This window comes from Eleginops maclovinus, chromosome 2, assembly GCF_036324505.1.
Source record: "Eleginops maclovinus isolate JMC-PN-2008 ecotype Puerto Natales chromosome 2, JC_Emac_rtc_rv5, whole genome shotgun sequence".
Taxonomy (NCBI): Eukaryota; Metazoa; Chordata; class Actinopteri; order Perciformes; family Eleginopidae; genus Eleginops; species Eleginops maclovinus.
The window spans coordinates 4,376,791-4,400,460 of NC_086350.1; the positions used below are offsets into that span (position 1 = coordinate 4,376,791).

At 38.9% G+C, this 23,670-nt stretch overlaps 1 protein-coding gene across 1 annotated transcript; it reads right to left on the minus strand.

Moving 5' to 3' along the window:
* Window positions 1-139: 139 nt before the first annotated feature.
* psma1 (proteasome 20S subunit alpha 1) lies at window positions 140-4,834 on the minus strand. The gene is made up of 10 exons (XM_063911458.1): window positions 4,770-4,834; window positions 2,799-2,843; window positions 2,581-2,682; window positions 2,270-2,373; window positions 2,081-2,169; window positions 1,887-1,957; window positions 1,659-1,788; window positions 1,356-1,435; window positions 741-845; window positions 140-433 (listed from the first exon to the last, which is right to left on the minus strand). Exons 1-10 carry the CDS (start codon window positions 4,770-4,772, stop codon window positions 368-370), a joined length of 795 nt encoding a protein of 264 aa, XP_063767528.1. The 5' UTR covers window positions 4,773-4,834; the 3' UTR covers window positions 140-367.
* Between the last annotated feature and the right edge of the window lie 18,836 nt (window positions 4,835-23,670).

The window sequence follows — 23,670 nt, forward strand, 5'->3', positions numbered from 1 at the left end:
GATGATACAGAAACTTTAGATTTGATTGCAGACCATTTACATGCACAAAAACCTTTACAACACAGTACAGGAAATGGGAAACCCCCAAAAGCCTAACAGGGCCTCTTTAAGTGGAAGATTCATGTAAAGGAAGAGCTGCAACATTTCAAAAAAAGACTTTATTACTTGTATAATGGAAACCTTTACTCATACAAAAGCAACATCACATTGGTTGATGTTTGCAGAATATTTTGGATCGACAGTTTATTTATTTTAGCAAGTGGCACATCACAAGAACAACTTCCCCCTGCTAATGTTCACTCCGGTGAGATGCAGTTAAGTGTCGGGTTGGTCTGGGAGAGTGTGTGTGTTGTTGTCCGGGGCCGCCTCAGTGCTCCATCGGCTCAACAACAACATCTGCAGCGGCTGCAGGCTCATCTGCGGGCTGGGCAACCTGACACACACACACACAGAGGTCAGGATAAGCACAAGCTCTTTCTAACACTAAAACTAATATTCAATGACAATAACGTGGTGTTAAATATCTCTCAGCCTGAGCCCCCAAAGGTTAGTATATTTTAACAGTATGCAAGTTATTGAATCTAGAGGATGACTCAAGAGCTGGGAACACTTTACTCCTAAATATCCAAAGCTGTAGTTTGGATTAATCACATCTACAATAATTATAATCAATAGAAAATGTTAGTCTCATTCAACAAAGCATGACTCAACATGGACACGATAAATACAGGTGGCTGTACCTTTCTCTGTGGCCTCTCCTCCAGGCCCTCCAGGAACGGGGCCACCTCATCGTCGTCGTAAATGACGAACTCCATGTCCTTACCCACAATGCCGATGGAGACATTCTGAAAGATTAAAAAGTAAACTAAAGAAATTGCCTGTATAACATTAGCTTTAAAAGAAGTACAACTATCTTGGGCTTCACGACAGATTTAAAATCAGAGCTGTAATGAAGTAAAGTGCAGTTACTCAAATACTGTATCTAACACCATTTTTCTTGCCAGTTTCTAATTTGACTACTTTTTGTCCTGGTTGTTTTGATAAGAAGCTTGATGATGAAGGTTTTATTTTGGCCATAGAAAGCATTCTCACTATTCACTGGAGGACTTTGTCTTTTAACGTGGAGGGTATGAATACTCCCTCCACTACGGAATCTATCAAGCCATATTTCCTGTTTTGGGAGAGGATTTGGATTCATATTTATCGAACACACCACTTTAATTCTGTGGGACGTTTTACATAGCTCTGTCGGACAAACAGGTCTCATTTCAGACACAGAAAGAGACAAAGACGTCTGCTCTCTTGTGTAGTAGATTGCCATACGTGTCAAACAGGAGAAGAGAGAGTTGTTGTACCTTGGTAGTGAGGTCCTGCTCGCTGGGGAGGGTTTCTCTGAGAGCACGGAGGCCATGCTGCACCAGATCATTCAGATTACCTGAGAACAAAAAATGCACTCATAATAAGTATAGTATAATAATTCCACTTCAGCTAAATCAGCCAGCAGAAGACACTGTTCAGGTACTGTGAATATCCATGGTTAAACTTTTAGTGCAAGTAAGAACTGATGAGTTAATATTTAAAGATATACTTATAACTTTCATCTCAAATATCCTGACCAATAAGAGGAACCAATGCTAGTGAAATAAATGTCGTCTTACAGTCAGAGAACTTCTCCATGCATCTCTCCAGGTAGGTGCGAGCAGACTGAGAGCGCGCTCCGATGGACATGGCTTTGCAGTCGAAGTAGTTTGCTGACGGGCAGGTCTGGAAGATGTGGGGGCCCATGTCCTGGGAGAAGAAAAACCCGAGAGAAAGAGCTATGGTCAGATTTGAATTTTGAGAATAAACAAGTTAGAGAAGTAAGATATTAGAGTGAGCTAACTTACATCATAGCCAGCAATAAGGAGTCCGACTCCATAGGGCCTCCTTCCATATCTCTGTGTTGGGATTTGAGTTTCTGAAGACTCAGTTAAGGATCATTGTTGACATTCATAATTATTTTACCCTCAGAGTGTTCACAGAAGGAAAACTAGCCAATGTAACAAATATGCTCCAACAAAATAAACATTAAAGAGGATACTGCTGCCAATAAGAGAGACGAGGCGTGATGCGGGGAGGGGTCTGTCGAAGACAAATCTTGAGTCCAAGCACTCCTGACGCATGAAGTTACTGTGGAAGAGAGACGCTGTTAGTATAGACTTATTAGAGTTAATGCTTGACAGCTTCACTGGAAAGCTGTATTGAGACCATCAAGGCGGGGATGACCTACCACAGCAGCCTGGCGTCAGCAGTCAGTCCAGCAATGGAGATGCCGATGTGGTTGTCGACATGCAGGATCTTCTTCTGGTGAGCAGCCAGTTCAGACTGGGCTCTCTGCAGGGACATGAACGCATCAGATAAGATCTAATACACGTCCTATAGATATTGTTACATGCTTTGTTGTGTGTTATATCGTATTTAAATGGACATTTTTGTACATTTCTTTCATGCTTTGCTATGTTTCCAAATAAAAAAAGGGCCAAAATGTATATTCAAATACATTTTGCCAATATAGACAGACAAGACATTGAATTACTGTACCTTTAGTGCAACCAGGACGGCATGGGTTTTGGATTTGAGTCCTACGGTTGCAGAGCCTTGCTTCACAGCCTCCATGGCATACTCGATCTGATGAATACGGCCCTGGATCAACATGAACATGAATCATTATAATTAGAAATGATTCCATGGCAAATGAGTGATTCACAAGACATTTAATTTCTTTGACAAGTCAGAGGTTAAAGCTAAGAGGGACTCACCTGTGGGCTCCATACTGTCACGTCGTTGTCGTACTGGTTGCGAAACTAAAGATAAAAACAAGCCATAAATTAAAAGTTACATTTGTAAAATAATATAAAAGCACACAAGAGCTGAGCTTACATAGTCGCCTTGCATTATCAACAGTTCTCCTCAGTTACACACTATTCCTCGCAGACTCTAACTTAGGACTACACATGCTCTCTGTCTATTACTAATGGACTCCAAGTTAAGATTACACAGGGCTCTGTCTTCCAACCGGACTCTTTTAGATTAAGGTTTTAAATTACAAACACGACTGAATAATTAATAAGTCCAGCTTTGTGTGTTACCAAGGAGAATCATGCAAACAAATACAAGCATCAAGCTGGCTAATGACATCACATCTTCTCAATTCCCAAACCAAAAACTGGTTTTTACTCTTATTGGGTAATCAAATATAGCTTTACATAATTCCCCAAAACACACAGACTTTTCTGATAAGGGAAATACTTTTCACCGGTCTCAATGCTCAAAATTGTTCTGCAAAACCGTACGCTAAAGTGGCCAGCTAAATAATTAATTGCACTTTGTTTGTGCATCCAACAAACAAATACTCCAAATGTAATTAACTAGTGTCATCAAAACCTACACTCAGAGACAACACCTTTCTCCAGGTGGAAACACTACAAGTCAAATTCCTTGTATTTGCACACGCACTATGGTATGGTTTTTTGACTGTATGTATACAGTATAGAGTTTTATTCATTACAGTAATGTTTTAATGTAACCCAGGCTGTTCTTAACAGGCTTATCTGGATAGATGGTGGAGGGACTTTAAAAAGTACGAGTATGATTTATTCAAGAAACCTTACTAACATTTTTGATAGAAACAATATATGATAAGATATAGTTTATTGATCCCAAATTGGGATTGTTTTTCATTACAGCTGAATATTTAAACAAAGTCAGTCGCACATCATTTGGAAAATAAAAACATAAAATATGAATATCTCAAAATATAAAATAAAACTAAATTAAAAAGTAAAATATAGACAACTTGGCCGTGAAAGATAACAATCTGTAGACTGACAAGAAACACTATGAAGGGCCAAGTTACAGCTAACACTTTAAGTCCTATTTGCTTTAAGTGTGCAAGGCATGGCACAAGAAATGTACATAGTGAAGACAGGTCCAGTTATAAATTATAGTCCAGTTAACTAAAGAGAAACTATGGAGCAGTGAGTTTTATTACACAGAGTTATTGCTGTTATGCATTAATCTTTACATCATTTAGTGTTTTTTTAACTACTTGTGTGTGCTGTCCGGGGGGCAAAGCTTTTGAGACAAAGTAAGGTGTTCCTTGGATTGTGTTTTCATAATGTAGGAACAACTGTGACAACTCAGTAATGCGGACAGCTAGCTGACATTAGCTACATAAATTGCAAACAAGTAGGAAAGTTAGTTGACTAGCTACAGTCAATAGAGACCAGGATTATAATAAATGTATCGACTTTTTAAGTGTGAATCAAAAGGCCAGAGAGCTGAAGGAAAACGAAAGTAAAAGGCATGAGACTTCATTTTTATGCTAACCTCCTGCTAATGGCTACTTAGCGTTAGCCTTCAAACTATCTAAGCAGCTAATTTTTTTAAACCTGTGATACAAGTGCGCTAAATGTAAACACATCGGGTCATTTATATGCTGTGTTTAATGTGATATGCTACAAGAAATATTAGTCGTTAACAGTTTCTTTGAACATAACGTCATTTAGCCGGTATCAATGAAGCTAATGTTAGCTTAGCATCAACTGTCGTGTTTTGCTTACTCACAGTGCAGAACTAAAGCTAGCTAACATTAGCTTATAGTGAGTGAACAAACCCGTTTCCTTTCCAAATAACCCAAACTACATGAACATGCAGGAAGATTCATTTAGTGTACATCCTTTATAACGTGTTAGATTGATGTAAGTGCTTTGGATTAAATTCGCGCTTACCATCTTTTCTTTAAAGTGTGTCTTCTCCTCCGCCTGTGCTGTGATCCGGATTTGATTTATTTTCCTAGACGCGACGTCAGGGAAAACAATAGAGCACCGATTCAAAACCAGTGATCGATTGGGTTAAGTTGGCTGCAACTTTCACCTGGCTGCTATATCGCCAAACTGTTACTGGCACTGGATGTGTATTTTGTAAATTGTGCCATTTATAGTTTTATCTTTAATAGTATTATGCATGCTTCTTGATTGATATTAAGCTATCTTTGGCTCTTTACTCGCTGTAACTAATGTACATTTCTCCTCTACAGGTATTCTGATTTGCTTGTGGAATTAGTTTTTGTATTTGCAGATCACTTTTATACTGCCAAATATTTGCGTGAGTTTAGATTTCTTGTGTATTTGTGGAAGATGCTTTATATTTACAGATACAACAGTTACTCTATTCACAAATAATACTGAGATCATCATCATAATATCTCATCTTTGAATCTAAAAAGGGGCATCATTATACATCATTAAATATATGTGAGCCCATCTTAACATTCATTCAAAAAAACGTAACGTTTAATCTACTTTCATTTTAAATTTTTAATGTTTTTAGTTTTTATTTGATATTAAAAAATAATGGATTTTGAAGTCAGTTGTTTGCACACAAAGGAGGGTCTGCTACTTTATGCTGTGTGTTCAGTTTTAATTATTTGTTTCCCTTTGTCTGTTAATTTCTGCTTTTTTATTTCCTGCATTTCCTGGACAGGTGCAGTGGATGTGTATGACCACTAGAAGGCAGCAATAAATTAGATAAATAGGACACTGGGCTTTTTTGGTTGTGGGCTTGAAAGACACACACACACACACACACACACACACACACACACACACACACACACACACACACACACACACACACACACACACACACACACACACACACACACACACACACACACACACATTTGTGGTGCAGAAACACAGAAAGACACATAAAGATATCCTGCAGACAAAAAAGACAGATGTTTTATGGTTGTTTCCAAATGTCTTTCCATGTTTGCCCATGTCTATTATGAAGAAGTACGCTTAAGATAATGAAATTCTAGACTTTGCTCTATGTTTTTCTATAAAAGTAATGGAAGATTTACACACAACTAATGCAGGTCAATAGCCACTAGTGGTTTTTATTCAAGCTCAGTTACATTTCAAAGTTTATGATGGTTCATGATTCCACTTGAAACGCACTTTTTTATTACTCATTACTCACCGGTGCAATACATAAAATATGCAACAACAGGTTGAACTTTGTTGCATCATTCCAATTGACATTGTGCAGATAATGTCATCCTTATTTGTTAACGAAACAAACAGTTAAATAATTGAACTCTCAGATTGATAAGTCGACAAACAATCAAGATAACTTTTGTAGAAGCCCCAGAGCGATCGTAAAACAAAAGCAGCATGTCATGTGCTGTTTGCTTCTAAGGTACAGAAAGTAAATGCCACACATTTTAATAATTCACATTTGATATTTCTGTGGCAGGGAGCACTTCACTCAATACTTCTCATCCACTGAGATTTTGTCAAAAGTGAGAAGAGGAAACACATGACCTTTAAACTGGAGAGCAAGATCTGTCCCTCATCCACAGACAACAGACTGGACTGTGTGGAGGTTTATTTACAGCGGGCTGTGGTAGAAAGGTAATTTTACTCAGGTTTGAGGCGTCACATTTATTATTTATGAAGCAGCAGCTTAAACCACGTACATTAGATGTAATGCACACAGAATTCAGACACACTCAATCAAGAACCTAAAATGACATCGATCCCTTTCAATTCTTTAGGATCAAAACAGTTCAGATGGATCTTATTTGAATAGCTTCTATAAAACTGAACTTTTAAATCAATGTTATGCCCTAAAAGTGGCTAATTTCCACATGTTTCTGTATAATAATAAAAATAATACATTTAATTTATATTTTGATTTGATTTGATTTATTTCGAATGTGTAAAACAATAACACAAAAAAAAGGAATAATGAAATGAAACGAGTATTTTGAAACTGTACAAACACAAGCAGTATCAAATTGATAAACAATAGTATTATTGACTTTCAAATTATATATAAAATATAGCGCCTGAATACCCAAAGATGCTTTTTATGGTTTTGCTTTGATAATCATTTAAAAAAGTCCAGATCAGATTAGTAAAATGATAATAACGGTACTGAATCCCAGTGTGGAAAGTACTTTTTCACAGTATTTTTTATTTCAGGACAATTTACAGATACCTGTACTTCAGTATTTCCATTTGACTTACTTTGCATTTATACCCATATCACTTTTTAAAATGTATTCCTATCTTATCTGTTACTGATGACCATTTTGTAGTAGTAAAATGCTGAATGCTTCTTTAATCTAATTTGAATCCTTATTGTAAAAGTGGTGATCCTTTAATGACTCCTTTGTTGCTGGTTATTGTATGATAGTGGACCAGCTACAGGTGGATAGAAGCAGACAGGTGAGCCTTACCATTAAGCCTGTGATAAATCATGTCTTCCAGGTGCACTCTGACCCCCCCAGTCTTCATTACACATGCATTCATAACGGCCTTTTTCTACAGATGAAAAAAGTCTCCTGTTTTCCAAATTGAAACACAGACACTCTTTTAAATTTCTCAAGGGATTCAGTCGCTCCTCTTGAGCCAGAGAAATGCCCGTTGATAGCCTCATCTCTGTGTCTGGTTTTAAGCTTTTCTCCCTCTGTTAATGATATTTGATGTACCCTTGATCCAGGAGGAGGAGGAGGAGAAGGAGGAGGAGGAGGAGGAGAAAGGGGGGGGATGAATTAGTGAAGCTCTGCTGACGAGCTCTCCTCCTCTGCCAAGGCAGCGGCAGCACGACGGCGGCCATTACATCAGCGCCAACCTCCTCCTTTGTGATTGAGATTGTAGGAGCTGTGCTGAGCTCAGCATGTTTTTTTTTTTTCCTGGGGGCCTCATTTAACTCTGCCAAACGGCCCCCCAGTTTAATTTTTCAAATGGAGCCTGAGTCACTGTGCGATGAGTCCAAGGCAGAGGTGTTTTAGGGAGTAAGAGAGAGTGTGAGTGCTTCCATTCCTCCACCCATTCATGGATTTGTGCCGTGGTGTAAAGTGACTAAGTAAAGCAAGGCGAGTTTATTGAGATATTGTGCAACATTTTTTGGGGCAATTTTACTGTGCAATAACCTTAATAAAACATACTTTTTAAAGTATCTCAATATGTACATTTACTTATTTAATACTGCTTCCCATTCTTTTAGCCATGGATGTGTACTTATCTGTCTTTATTTTAATTTCCAGTGTGTGCTTTCTCTCTATATTTAACTCTAATAACTGCTGATTATTGCTTGCCTTTTATCTGGTATGTCACTTTTGATGTAACGTTCTACATTTCCCCGCTGCGGGACTAATAAAGGACTCAGATCTCATAAAAGTAGAAGTACCAGAGTGTGGAAATACTCTGTTAGAGTAAAAGTCATTCAATCAAAATGTTACTCAAGTAAAAGTACAAACGTTTTCTCACCTTAAATATACCAGAAGTATAAGTACTCATTATGCAAATGGGACCATTTCCGAATCATAAACTATACGGAATTGAAGTTAAATATATTTACTCAAGTACTTAAGTACAATTTTGAGGTACTTGTACTTTACTTGTGTATTTAAATTGTTTGCTACTTAGCTAGTTCTACAGTGCAATTCAGAGGTATATGGTGTACTTCTACTCCACTACCTGTATTTAGTTTCTTTACAGATTAGGATGAATGATGGTAAATATAATCTCCCTTAAATCAGACTGTAGTTCACCTGCAGTAAATCCAGCAGCTACCCTGCAGTATACAAAGCCATTCAAACTAGCTGCACCTTTACCAGCTCTGAGAACACTTTAATGATCAATCATTATAAAACATATCAGAGATATTATTCTGAAATGGACCAATCAGACAATGACTACTTTTACTGTCGCTACTTTAAGTACATTTAGAGGAGAGTACTTTCTACTTTCACTGGAGGAACATTTAGAATACTTTTACTGTGACAGAGTATTCCTACACTCTGGTACTTCTACTTTACTCAAGTACAAGATCTGAGTACTTCTACTTTTACTCAAGTACAAGACCTGATTACTTCTACTTTACTCAAGTACAAGACCTGAGTACTTCTACTTTTACTCAAGTACAAGATCTGAGTATTTCTACTTTTACTCAAGAACAAGATCTGAGTACTTCTACTTTACTCAAGTACAAGGTCTGAGTATTTCTACTTTTGCTCAAGTACAAGATCTGAGTATTTCTACTTTTACTCAAGTACAAGATCTGAGTACTTCTACTTTTACTCAAGTACACGATCTGAGTATTTCTACTTTTACTCAAGAACAAGATCTGAGTATTTCTACTTTTGCTCAAGAACAAGACCTGAGTACTTCTACTTTACTCAAGTACAAGATCTGAGTATTTCTACTTTTACTCAAGTACAAGATCTGAGTACTTCTACTTTTACTCAAGTACAAGATCTGAGTATTTCTACTTTTACTCAAGAACAAGATCTGAGTACTTCTACTTTTACTCAAGTACAAGATCTGAGTACTTCTACTTTACTCAAGTACAAGATCTGAGTACTTCTACTTTTACTCAAGAACAAGGTCTGAGTACTTCTACTTTACTCAAGTACAAGATCTGAGTACTTCTACTTTTACTCAAGAACAAGGTCTGAGTACTTCTACTTTACTCAAGTACAAGGTCTGAGTACTTCTACTTTTACTCAAGTACAAGATCTGAGTACTTCTACTTTTACTCAAGTACAAGACCTGAGTACTTCTACTTTTACTCAAGTACAAGATCTGAGTACTTCTACTTTTACTCAAGAACAAGGTCTGAGTACTTCTACTTTTACTCAAGAACAAGGTCTGAGTATTTCTACTTTTACTCAAGAACAAGATCTGAGTACTTCTACTTTTACTCAAGTACAAGATCTGAGTACTTCTACTTTTACTCAAGTACAAGACCTGAGTACTTCTACTTTTACTCAAGTACAAGATCTGAGTACTTCTACTTTTACTCAAGAACAAGGTCTGTGTACTTCTCCCACCTCTGGTTTTGTGTTGATCACATTGGGAAAAAGAAAGAGTGCTGACACAACTTATCTTTAATTAAGATTAAATTCCTTTAGCTTTCTTCAGATACTCTATTTGTATATGTGATGGCATCAGCAGAGGTTTTTCTTTCTTGGCTTTTACCGAAGCTACAGGCTCACACTTTCTTCCTGAATGATGGCCACACATCAGCATATCTTTATTTCCTCCCTGGTGGCTAAATATTGCAACTCTCATCCCCTTGTTGCTTAAAATAGGTCAGCGATGTGTTTTAGCCTGGAAAATGACTGGACTAATAGGCGGGAGAGGTGTTGTTGCTGCCAAGGTTGCATTAGGCTGGCAGCTCGCCTGTAACAAGGCGGGTCAGAGGTCACCAGCCACACGGCGAACGGAGGAAAGCCACCTCAGTCCCCCCCCCACCCCCTCCGACGCTGTATCACTTTTATGAATAGTGTATGTCGTCAGTGACGTTGATGCAGACGAGGTGAGGTGGGCGTCTTGGAGAGTTTCAGTTCGCTGCCGTCACATTCTTGGTGTTGACGAAAACGCTTATGCAGCATTTCAGAAGCAAATGGGCTGAAGAGGCATTTCTGGCTCTAAAAAAAAGAAGCAGAACATTGTGAGGCACTTAATAATATCAGTAGCTGGATAGATACTCTCTTTGCTCAGTCTGTGCACCTCAGAATAAACAGGTAGATATCAGGTAGGTGGGTAAGTAGGTAGGTACTGTAGGTAGGTAGGTAGGTAGGTGGGTAAGTAGGTAGGTAGGTAGGTAGGTAGGTGGGTAGGTAGGTAGGTAGGTAGGTAGGTGGGTAGGTAGGTAGGTAGGTGGGTAGGTAGGTAGGTAGGTAGGTAGGTAGGTAGGTGGGTAAGTAGGTAGGTAGGTAGGTAGGTAGGTAGGTAGGTAGGTAGGTAGGTAGGTAGGTAGGTAGGTAGGTGGGTAAGTAGGTAGGTAGGTAGGTAGGTAGGTAGGTAGGTAGGTAGGTAGGTAGGTAGGTAGGTAGGTAGGTAGGTAGGTAGGTAGGTAGGTAGGTAGGTAGGTAGGTAGGTAGGTAGGTAGGTAGGTAGGTAGGTAGGTAGGTAGGTAGGTAGGTAGGTAGGTAGGTAGGTAGGTAGGTAGGTAGGTAGGTAGGTAGGTAGGTAGGTAGGTAGGTAGGTAGGTAGGTAGGTAGGTAGGTAGGTAGGTAGGTAGGTAGGTGGACCGAAGGACAAATATTTTATTGATCCAAAATTAGGAACTTATTTTGTTCAGGCATTAACATATTAAAACGATGGAATAAAATAAAAATAGTAAAATTTAAACAATAAACTGCAACTTGTCCTGTCAGTACTCATAGTTCATACAGGAACAGCTTCATCCTAAACCACCTGATGCCAGAAAGCATTACATGCCACATCTTTGCTCCTGAGTCACTCCAATGCTGGTAACAGCAATAAAGAATCAGAGTAAAGTGTTTGAGTTATACACTGCGCTGTAAGAAGGAAATGCAGTCCTGGAAAAAAAAGCTGATTTCAGTCATTAAAGTGAACAGTGATTACAGTTTTCCTATCCATCATATCTTCATTGTTTTAATGCCAGGAAATGCACCCACACGAGTGCCCGGAGTACCAGAATCCATCATTGTAATGTTCTGGTTGTGTCTGAGCCCAGCTCACGGAAGGGAAGTTTTAAAGACAGATTAAGGAGATTGCACTTGTGTTGGAAAAGTTAAAGTTTGAGATTAGAGCATGTCACGATAACAAAAGATGTACAAAGCACAACGTGAGCAGACTTTTCATCAGTTAATGCACTTACAGGTGAAAGACTAATAGAATACTTTTATTTACAGGAATACACGTCTTCAGTGAGAAAATCTACTCTGGGAAAACACAATATCTGAGTATCTGCGTACCGCATGAACCATCAGCTGCAGGGAAATCCCTTTCCCACCCGGTACTGAGTCTGTAAAACGTGGCTTTTTTTCTTAGGGAGGATTTATCTCTTGAAGGGTTGCATACTGTGTTTTTCTCAGTTTTTTAATTTCTGTACTTAAAATTGTGATTTTGATTGCCGTGCAGTGGCAGCCTGGGATCCGGAAGGTCACAGGTTCGAGTCCAGGAACGACCAAGTACCACTGAGTTGCGACTGAGCAAGGCACTGTCCCATCACTACTTCCCTTGTCGCTGGTTCACGTCCCAAATCGGACCGAAGGAATAGGGAATGCGGACTGGTACTGGAGAGGTGCCAGTCCGCATTCCGAAAGCAATTTCTTCCTCGGGGATCGACAAAAGTCCATCTTTCTTTCTAAATGCGTCACAATGCAAGAATGGCAGAAATGCAGTGAAATCGAATTTATGTCTATTCTCAACTCAGAATAACAGCTGTGAAGGACTAAGGCTGTGAAGGCCTGAATGCGTCCATACTAGTTAACAGCACATTTGGCTATTGTAATGTCCGTTCAACACTTTTGGTCAGAGTTAAATATTTGGTTGGATTGGATGGAAATTTAAGACCAATTTTATCTTTTCCACAGTTAAGATATCTTCTAAAACTAAACCAAAACAAGAAAAGACCTGAATTCCCACCCTACTTTGTGCTCAATGTGTATGTAAATGTACTATATGAAGAACTGGTAGATCTGCACACCAAATAATTCCCATTTGAAGGATTTAATGCTGCTGTGTGACAACAGAAGCTCAGTGCTCAAAGCATTACACAGCAGGAAAATCCACAGATATAAATCTAGATGTATCCTGAGCTATTACATAACAATGCATTTCATTTTAATTTAAATGGACTAAGAATGCTTCTCTCCACTTTCTTGAGGAGCAGGAAGATACATCTAAGTTAAGATGTTTGACTTCTGAAGATACTGCAGCCTCACTTTGTTTGAAACCTAATGCACCAGAAACCGTTTATTCATTTGTCATCCCGCGTCAGTGTCAATGCAGAAACAACTGATGATGCCAAGACTACAGAACGGAGACATCCAATCATTGCTTTGGCTCTCCGGCAAACATTTAAGCATTAATTGCATCTGCTCATATAGCACTGCAGAAATAAAACTAATGTGTGTAGTCACTTTTGGAGATGAGAGCATTGTCTTATTGTTTAATATCCTCACGTTATTATTATTATAAAAGAGCAAAAAAGAACCAGGACCATGACACCACAAATCACCTCGACAGTCCGTGTTTTTCTGTGACGACACATGATGTGATGATAACAGGAAGAAGCTAGAGGGTTTACGGTTGATCATGAGTCACCTTTCTCATTCTGTTGTTTTAGAATTTTACAGACAATTCGCTATTTCACAGTAAATGAATGTTTGACACAACTGCCGTGTGATACATCAGGCGTTAAGTTCAGTTCAATGAGCTTCACGTTAACGTCACGCATGCATTTCTGCTCCCTGTGGTAAATGGTGAGTTTATGTTGAGGCTACTCCGCTTTATCAGTATGTTAATGGAGGAGACTGAAGGTAAATGAGGTGTGAACGATATGTATTCTGCAACTAAATGTGTTTAATGGCAGAAGTATATTGATATGTAATTTACAAAACACACAGATGGGACAATCTTACAGACCCTTAATGGACTTAACATATATTTGAGAATCACTCCTGAATAACAGCAAATGCATGCTCTTGCACTTCACAATTTGAAGAGTAGATCTTATATGGAGATCTGTATGTAGTGTCAATAAACATAAACAGCAACATAAATACAAAAATATATATCATTGAAATTAAAATACATGAATGATTTAAACATGTAGTCCAGCCAGTGGATTAGTCCACCTTTAATATAGAAAATAGACAACAGCTAATGATAACGAAGAGGCAGATGTATTCATCTCCTCTTGTACCTGACTTTAGTGTTTGTACTAGAACAAAATACAACACTTTATCCAAGAGTACAGAAGGCTATGGAACATCTACTAACTAATTGAAAAATCCACCTGCTTTAAATTCCATGTCTCCATTTCATGCGCTTGAATGTCAGCTTTTTATTTAAGCTTATGGTTTAGTTTTGGCATGGTTGACCAATGTCATCAACTTTGAAGATGGGATTTATAGTGTCTTTGGTCACAGTACAGCAAGCATGACATCAAATGAGCGCAGGCAGGACTGCCAATCAATACTTGCCCAGACAAAGTTCAGCAAACAGAGAAATGCTGGTTTATAGCGAAAGGTTAGCTCAGTTTGATATTTATGCTATTTGACTTTTGACTGTTTTGGAAATCCGATGAAATACTGTCTGGTCGGTTGTACTGTTGTCAGTTTTCAGCTGAAAAACCAAAACTGTCTTTACTTCACAAACAAGTGCCTTTTATGAAACCCCTCTTCAATGATGAATAAACCTCTCTCCAAAAGTAAACATACCAATTCAATAATAAGGAAATGTGCGTGAAAGAGGTTTTTGTGAAAGTAGAACACATTTTTCTAATGAAGTGTATATTTAAACATAAACACACTAACAAAATCAATCACATGGGCTTTAGGTAATGTTGAGGCAAGCATAAACTCTTGCACAAACATCATTGAAGTCTGCCCTGATGCAGATGACCAAGTAGAATGATAAATAATCACTCCAGCTAGGTTACAGGATGCTCAAAATGTCCCTACATCACAAAAGTTGAATACGGCAAAGAAGTCTCGAAAAAGGTCCAAAGACCAGAATTTCTGGCTCGTAATATCTGCTAAAATAAAATGAAGTTTGCAATCAGTTAAGGAAGGATCAGAAAGCCCTGGGTCTTCAGATCTCTAGCTCACTTCAACCCTCTGATTGGGCATATTCACACTCTGATTGGCCAAGAGGGGAAATGCTCCAAGCTGCTCCCAGTTCCCCATTAGGAGCCAACACGTGATCACAGAAAACCTGCCATCAAATCAGGGGAAATGTGACATTCAGCTGAAATGAATTGGGAAGAGAGAAATGACAGACATTGACAAAGACTGAGGGAGCTGCCAGAAAAGCCTAGACATATTTGGATTTCTTGAGGGACTGGTAGTTCATAGTAGAGCAAACAAGATGCTGGAAACAAGTACTGTTTGATTGTTAAACCTGTCTACTGGTTAAGTGAAGAGCTACGACATGACTGATATTTAATGATTTGGCACCTAATGGGCAGGAGACACTTTGGTGGCAGCGTTTAGGTTCTGGTGGGCGTGTGATCAAGTGTTGTTCTGGAGACACCTGGCTGCTCCAGCTAATCTATTCATTAAACCCTCTTAATGGCCTCTTGTGCTTCAGGATCCATCATGTCACAATAATGGCTTTTACGAGTGAAGGGCGCTTTTAACTGCATTTGACTGATTGGAAAAACTGTCCCATTTCTGGTGGTGGGGAGAAAAAAATGCAGTGGCTGAACACACCTTATTAATTTCATTGCCATATCGGGTTAACCGTTAACCGTTGACTGGCATGGACTCGATTACGTCAAAGACGGTGACATGGGAAAGAAGTGGATCATGATGGTCCACTCTTTGAGACATTTTCCCTTGAAAGGAGAACACGCTCTCCGAAGGATGATGAGTACTCTTTGTGGGATACATGGCAACTTATCTCAGGCAGCAGAAGGCACAGGAGCAAATAACAAAGAAAAGAGGAAGAGATATTGAAAGAAAATGATGCAGAAAAGCAAGACCAGTACCGACGAAAGAAAAAGAGAGTAGATATAACCGTGCATAAAACATTAAGATTAAATGAAGATTTTCCATCTCTGTTTCCTTATAACTTGAGCATCTTTTAGCCATACTGAGAGCCACAAAATGTTCAACTCTCAGCTTTGCTGCAGAGGCAGAAATGATGGCAGGTTCTTGGGTCTCGGCCAGGCTTTATAACCGCATAACGTTTAACTTTCTATAAATACCACGGGACACGGTCCAAGTTGATCAAGTGTGATTGAATCTGAAATGACTCCAAAGACGAGAGCCAAGTTTCCTTAAGATACTTCAGAAGGAACTGCCTGCCCCTGCCCAGCTTTTTGACAGGGCACCAGCCTGAGTCACTCCGTGGTTTTTAAGGTAAATCAGAGTTATTGAAGCAAAAATAACGTCAGCGATACACAAAATATGAAGCAGTATTGGTATCTTAAAAGGGCAGTCGTGACTCGTGAGTTTGTCATTGTGTAGCGACTGTTATCCAGTTTGAGCACAAGGGGATACCTGTCCTAAAGTATTACCTTACAAGCGTCTGAATATTGTGTTTTCACTTCAACGGGACTCAATGGTTCATTGTAAAGGAAATAGAGCTGTTAGCTTTGATCAATATGTTGTGGATTTACCTCACGGCACATATACAGTTTAAAATAACAATGTGGCAGATTTGCCATTTGTGGAACAAGTGGTTTAGTGAAAGTTAAATAAAAAGTCTTCTTATTTTTAGCTGTTTGTTTTGTTGGCAGGAATGACTCGCTGGAAGCTAGCCAGCTAATCAAGCTAACGTAAGCTCTATGACTTTATTGGAAACAGACCACTGTGTCTGGCTGAACTTTGTTTCCAGCTGACTCATTTTGAATAAGCACTTGAAAGCTAAATACATGAATTGGAATATTTATTGGTAATTACTTTCTCGAGGCAAAAATGCTTTTCCTTGTACTTTAAATCTTCTCAGTAACTTACAAGCAGAGTTATCGTTAGCAGTAGCAAAGCATTAAATCCTGCTAAATGAACCCCATAAAATGAACAGTGTCCTCTTTTCAAAACCAGAATACAGACAGGTTTATTTCATAAAACCAGAATACAGACAGGTTTATTTCATAGTGAAAATAACAACTTTTATTTGTACATTGCTGTGTTCACCGGAGCGACAATTTTAGTTTACGTAGCTGAGATGTCGGTCCTTTAGGTTTGAGTGTCCAGAGTTCCTCCCTTCCTCTGTTTCAAGTTCACCATCCAGGTACTTATAGTGCATAGTTGCATTTGGATGCACTTATAGACTCAAATTAGAACATGGAAGTACAGAAGTATGCAAGTTAAGAACCAACAATAATATTGTGATGTACTCTCTTTGGCCTGGGAAGTACCGCTTGGTTACTAATGTAGGAAGTTAGCTAGTTAGCTAGGCATGCTAACGAATGCTAGTGCGGACAAACTCTATATTTCCTGCTTATGTTTGCTCTTGTTTTTTTCAATGCTAAAGAAAAGATACCATCCTTGACACTTTTTCTAATATATCAATTAATCTAAACCATTGAACACTGCTTCAGTTTGAGGGGAAAGTGTGACTGGTTGTGCACTGATACATTTGCTAAGCTATGAATGGACAATGACTGTTTGGTTCAGCATCATGTGGGAAAACTGCTGCCCTGGAGTTCTTGTGTCAGTATTTAAAACATCTTATTGTTCATTTGTGCTGCATTAGCTTCAGTGTTTGCATATAATATCGTAGACTGGAGTAAAGTTGTTTATGCATCAGTGTCTAGGACTGCAAGGGGTCTTTCCTTTTATTAGAAAATGTGAGTGGATGAAATAAATGATTGAATGATTCTAGTAATGTTTTATAAAGTCAAGCTGGCAAGCATAATCGCTGGCCGACTCAATTCCAATCCTACCATATTTCTGCTAGTCAGGTCACTTCATTCATTCTGGTGTAATCATGATGAATAGGACTCCCAGCAGGCACTTTTCGGAAACACAAACCCTCTTTAGTGTTGCTCCGTCAGTCCACTGCATTTGTAAGTGTCTAGCTATAGATTGCTGAGAGGTCTCTTTTTTTCTCGTTGACTTCTTTTTTCTTGAATGGATGTGGAGTAGCAAAGCCCAGATATTCAGACGGTGATGTCAGAGCCAAGGGGGCCGAACTGCCTCCCACGCTGCAACATCGAAGGCCCCTGATTGATGCTTTGAGGTTTCAGCGATTGAATGTAATCTCCCTAATGTCCGGGGATAAACAACGAAAAATTACACTGCCCTGAATGCTCCTTGACATTTAACATGCTTCTTTAACTAATGATATGTCCCCGAATGTTAGTGTGACCTTCTGCTCTGCTACATTTCCTGCATCTTTTTACAGCACGCCATAAATATACAATGAGTAGTTATTAAAGTATTATAGAGACACTCTAGTGGGACATCAGTGTGAGTGAGAACAGTGTGCTATGAGCCAATTACAGCGTGCCACGTCAGCCACACCTCCTATTTTAACATGGCTTACATGCCATGGATGTATAAAGAGAACTGGGTTGTAGTCGAAATTGTCAAAAAAACATCGATGTTACGTAACAACTATTTCTTTAACTCTGGGAGAAACGTCATCTGGGGTAAAGGGAAGATGTGAAGGAGAATTCATCAGGACTTCAGGAAAATAGATGCACTTACACTAGGCGACATACTTTATTTGTATGCACTAGAGGGTGTTATTGATATGCCTCTGCCGTGGTGAAACAAACATTTTCTGTACAGTGGACTGCAAAGAAATTGGGCCTATAGAGCATGCATACTCAAGCCCTGTCATGATCCTGGTTTCGTGTCTGTCATGTCTTTGTGTTGTGTGTTTTATTTTGAAAGGTTTTCCCCTCTTGTGTCAGGTTAAGTTTCACTCCCTGTCTTTAGTTTCCCTCCTTCCCTGATTGTGTCATTGTGTTCACCTGTTGCCCCTGTGTTTCTCCTCCCCTCTCCAGCTGTGTGTTGTTTGCTGATTAGCCTTGTGTATTTAGTCTTGGTTCCCACTTTTGTCTCTTGTTCAGTCGTCGTCATTTCTTCCCTGATGTTGTACATGTTACCTGCCTGTTCCTGCCTGTCCGTCTGTCTGCTCCTGTTCCCAGTGTCCCAGTATCCCCTGGTTAGTGTTGGTGTGGTTATTTTTTGGTTGAACGTATAGCATTAATTTAAATAAAGTTTGCCTTTTGTTTGGACCCATACCTGCCTCCCGTTCATGTTACTGCACTTGGGTCCTGTTTCCCCAAACCCTGACAAGCCCTGCCCCCGGTCTTCCACTGTGTAGAGCGAAAATAACCCTGGATTTGGCTTTTGGTGCATTTGACATTTTTTCGACCCTAATGTTTTAAATAAGAGCTATACAAGTGTCATACTGGGTAGTTTATTCAGCTGCAAATGTATACACTGATTTACATATGTCTCTTTCCCAATGTAAGTCAATGGGAAAAGTATTATTCGGCAAGAAGATGTCAGGGACTAACACATACGTTGTAGTACCATCTTTTGGCCACTATGAAATACCTGGCGCACTTCCTGGGGGCTCGGGTGGGTCACATTTTATTCTCATAGTGAGAATGTTAAAGTACATAATTGACATGTAAACTGTGTGGAAAGTAAGCACAAGATGTTAAACTGCGTATACATGTCCAAATATTATATAAACTACTTAGGATAGGATTTGCCTGACAATGAAAGTCAATGGCAAAAGAAAATAGGGAAATTCATATGAAATAATGATTACAACACCGTGATGCTCTTTGACATTTAATATGTTTCTTTAACGGATGATCTGTCCCCGGATGTTTGCGTAACCTTCTACTTAACCACTTTTCCCATCGCTTTAACAGATAGATCAACATGTTTGAGAGTGTTGCACCTGCTTTAAACTTCCTATCCTCCACTTCTCCTCCTACCACTACTCCACCCCAGGTGTTCAAACACAGTCCCTCCTTTTCCCTGACGTAAACCCACAAAGTGATACCAGTTCCGCCACTTGAACTTGCATTTAATCAGGTGGCGTGCCTCCTTTGTGGTGGCAAGCCACTGATTAGATTTGGAGATTGAGAGCCTTTACAGCAGGCTGCAGTTGGATAATGACTTAAGTGCGGTTTCGCCTTCCTTTCTCTTCAGGAAGGGGATTTATCTGGATGGGCTGGACCTTAACTGACGGGGAGCTGCCCAGCGGTGAGCAGTGCCATCCATAGATCATATCACCCAGCTCTGACCCCATCAACACTCGCCCTCCTCCCAATGGTGAATCAAGCTTTCTGTGCATGGAAAAGTACAACTGTTCAGTCACATTTACTCAGCTTGTGAGATCTTGCTTTCAGTTCTTCTTTTTTGTCAATTATGTTATGTAATGTTATACATATGATCAAGAAATAACTCTAATGAATAGATCAGACAAAAATAAATCAAGGACAATTTAAAACATTTACAGTTTTTAAAGAAAAACTTTGTAAAAAATGGGAAACATTCCCTGGTTCTTTTTTTTGTTTTTGTTTTAATGCTTTAAAGAAATAAATATCTTTCACAAGTTAATATTTTCAGGTTTTTATAAAGTTGTTCGGACATTAAACATGCCATGTTTTACAAGTGGAAACTGTGGCTGACATCATTGACCAATTTAAAAAAAATTAAATCGCAAAATTAATCCACATTTCTAATAACCATTCGAAACCTCTCTTAAGTAAGAGTTTGAACGATTGACAAATAAAGTGTAGTTTTGCTCCAATAGTTTAGCTCGTAGCCTTATCCTAAACATGATATTGCTAAATGGATCGATTGTAAAGAAGTTTTGATTTGTGGCGCTGTCAAGCTATAAGTATGTAGTTGCCAAGGTAGAGATATTCAGAATCAGAATCAGAAATCCTGTATTAGTATTAGTAATTATTGTAGGCATTTGCATTTTTCTACATGATTCTTCAACAAATAACTTCAAGCTAATTTCCTGTATTTTGCTTTAAACAAATTGGGTTTTGTTTAGCAACAACAGGTGATGTAATATATCAAATTGACAGATAACTGCTCTTTGTCATTCAGTCAAATAATTACAAATAAAAGGTTTTGTTTCCCTGTGTGCGTGTAGGTTGTTAGTGTTTCTGACAAAGCAATGCCTGAGCTTACATAATAGATAAAGCTTATTTAAACGTGAAACATGAGTATAAACATAGCTGCGATTACTGACTGAAAATGAACCATAATAACAACAACTTCTGCTCAATTACACACAAGCAGCTGTAACCAAAATACAATTAAAATTGCAAATATAAAATCTGATTATGATATATTTTGAAGTGCATATTACAAATAGGCTGTTATAGGAACAATAAAAGATGTATTTATAGATGTAGTGATTCACAAGCTGTTAAGTGTCATGTAGAATAATCGTAGTTTGACAGCGAAAGGCATCCCGGACTGGATTAGAGTCACTCATCCGTCGGCTATTTCCTGCATTTCCTAGAACATCCTTCATCGGGCATCGACTGTTTCCATTTGTCTGTGGGCGACACTTCAAGTATTGAATCCAGGGGTTGTAAATTGTTTTTCCCCTTTCTGAGAAACACGAATGCACTCATTAGTCTGGATTTAATCGTTGGCTTTATGAAGTTATTGAAAGACAAATATCCACTGAAGATCAAATAGAAGGCAAACTTCACTCTAATTGTTTTGTGTAGGTGGAGCGAGTCAGAGCAGCAGCTGTCAGCGGAGACACACTGAGAGTCGTGTCTCTTCTATAAACACTACGTGGATTGTGGCTTCACTTTATAAAGGTTTATTTAGCTTTGATATTCAATAACAGGAGCGTCACTCATTGTTTGATGGCACAAACACTGTAATGTTTATATGGACAACACCATGTTGCTATGTGCTGGAGCCACATGAAGCCCTGGATGATAGTTTTTTGGGGGGAAGTATTGGATGATTTGACCCTTTCATGACTAAAATCATTAAGATAAAACATCGTTCTTTCACAGAAAACATTTTGTCCTGCAGACGTAGCAGATGAAACACAGGTGAACACTATGTCAACTAATTACACCTGTGCTTTTCCTGCTATGATGTGTGAACATGAGAATTTATCAATAAGCTGTGCAGATTGTAAAACCCTTTAAGACATATTTAAGATTTGGGGTTTTATATATAAAATGACATGGGGGAAAAGAAACCCTGTACGAAACGGAAGTTTTGATAACAACCTGTAAACAAATGCATCCTGTGACAAGAGTTATTTTTAAGGGAAACTAAAAAGCTGTTGTGCTGTTTTGTGCAGGGGAATCGCTTGTCTTGATTAAAAAATCTGGACTAGAAAAACTAGAGAAATAAGTCAATAATATGATATGACTTTCCACATAAACTGCCTAAATGTATTCTAGGTAACTGATAGGTTAACGCCGAGCAGCTGTGAGTCAGGTGTCTGATAACGACAGGTGACTCAGATTTTAGACGAGGTAGAGGATTAATTGATTCAGAAATGCATCTTTATCTGTTTTAAAATGTGATACATCCCAAAAAAGCTTTCACCAATTAATACATTATAGTGTTTTTGGCTGATAAAAGTTTATATTCATACAGAAGATTTGACTGTAGCTCGAATGTATTTCTGCTTGTGACATTTAAATCATGCGGTAATAACTCTGTGTGTGTGTGTGTGTGTGTGTGTGTGTGTGTGTGTGTGTGTGTGTGTGTGTGTGTGTGTGTGTGTGTGTGTGTGTGTGCTTGATATAAAGCTCATGTAGCACAGCAGTAATAGCAATAACAACATCGACATGTGTTAGCATCTTTCTGCAGGCTGTTGCTACTCTACTTCATTGAGATCTGATATAGCATCATGTTTCTTCAAACCCAATAAAACCACAGCGTCAGACAGCCATCATTGTGTCCCTAGTGATAACTTACACCAGGGTGGGAGTGCTGGAGGGGGGGCTAGCTTCAAAGGTTACCGTATTGACTCGATGCTCCAAAGTTTTTTCAGGAACTGAGGGAAACTTTGGAGGAGTTAGAACGGCCTGTGTAGCTCCCTGGGGTGAAGAAGACTCAGAAGGATCACCCACGCTGAGCACATATACGTAAGCATGAACGTACAATATGGATACACACACACACACACACACACACACACACACACACACACACACACACACACACACACACACACACACACACACACACACACACACACACACACACACACACACACACACACACACACACACACACACACACAGGAATACAATATATAGACCCAGAGAGATGTGAAACACATTGTCTGCTGTGAACTAAGAAAAGGCACCAAGAAACATTTGTATTTTTAGCCTAACTGTGACACAGCCACACAGTGACAGACAGTATTTACTCTCTGCGGCACTTACACACAATTGTGAGGTACTCGTATTTCCATTTGAGCTACTTTAAGCTTCAGTACAATTCAGCAGCAAACATATTTTTCTATTCAGCTACAATTATTTGCTAACTTAGTCTAAAGATTTGGATTAATAATAGGAAATGTAATAAACAAATACTTAATCATGTCTTATTGAATGGTCACGATAACTAGAGCTTCACAAGCAACCTAGTAACCGGTAGCAGCACATGTAGAATCAGTAGTGGAAAAATCACAAGTCAAAGTCAGGCCTATACATTTTTACTTCAAGGGGCCCTATTATGCTAATTTTCAGGTTCATATTTGTATTTAGTGTCTCTACTGTGACATGTCTCCATGCTTTAATGTTCAAAAAGCTCTTTATGTTCCTCATACTGCCTGAGCTGCAGCCTCTCTTTCCACCCTCTGTCTGAAACCAGAGCCCAGTATGTGGGATTTTAGCCTTAGTAGACCATTTACATGCATACAAACATATATCACACACTACAGGAAAGGGAAAACCCCCAAATGGCCACTTAAACGTTTTGAATGAAAGGTCAAAAGGCTGAATTGGATATTCAAGATAAAGTTATAATTTTTAAAGAGCTCTCCTGGTATGTCTCGATCTGTCTCTGTGCCATAAGTTAGGCGGCACAGTTGAAAGTACCGATGTAGATTGGAAGATGTGGCTTGAGACCCAGCAGCTGTCTATTCAGCGGTGATTTAGCGTCTGACATAGGTGAGCCTTGTGGCTCAATAGCACTAAAAGGCTCAT

Bases quoted from the DNA above. Each gene is read 5' to 3' on its own strand.
- psma1 (XM_063911458.1), bottom strand. The intron at 1,958-2,080 runs GTATCCTCTTTA...CTGAGTCTTCAG, and splicing joins CGTCTCTCTTATTGGCAGCA to AAACTCAAATCCCAACACAG. The intron at 434-740 runs GTACAGCCACCT...TGTGTGTGTCAG, and splicing joins AGGAGAGGCCACAGAGAAAG to GTTGCCCAGCCCGCAGATGA.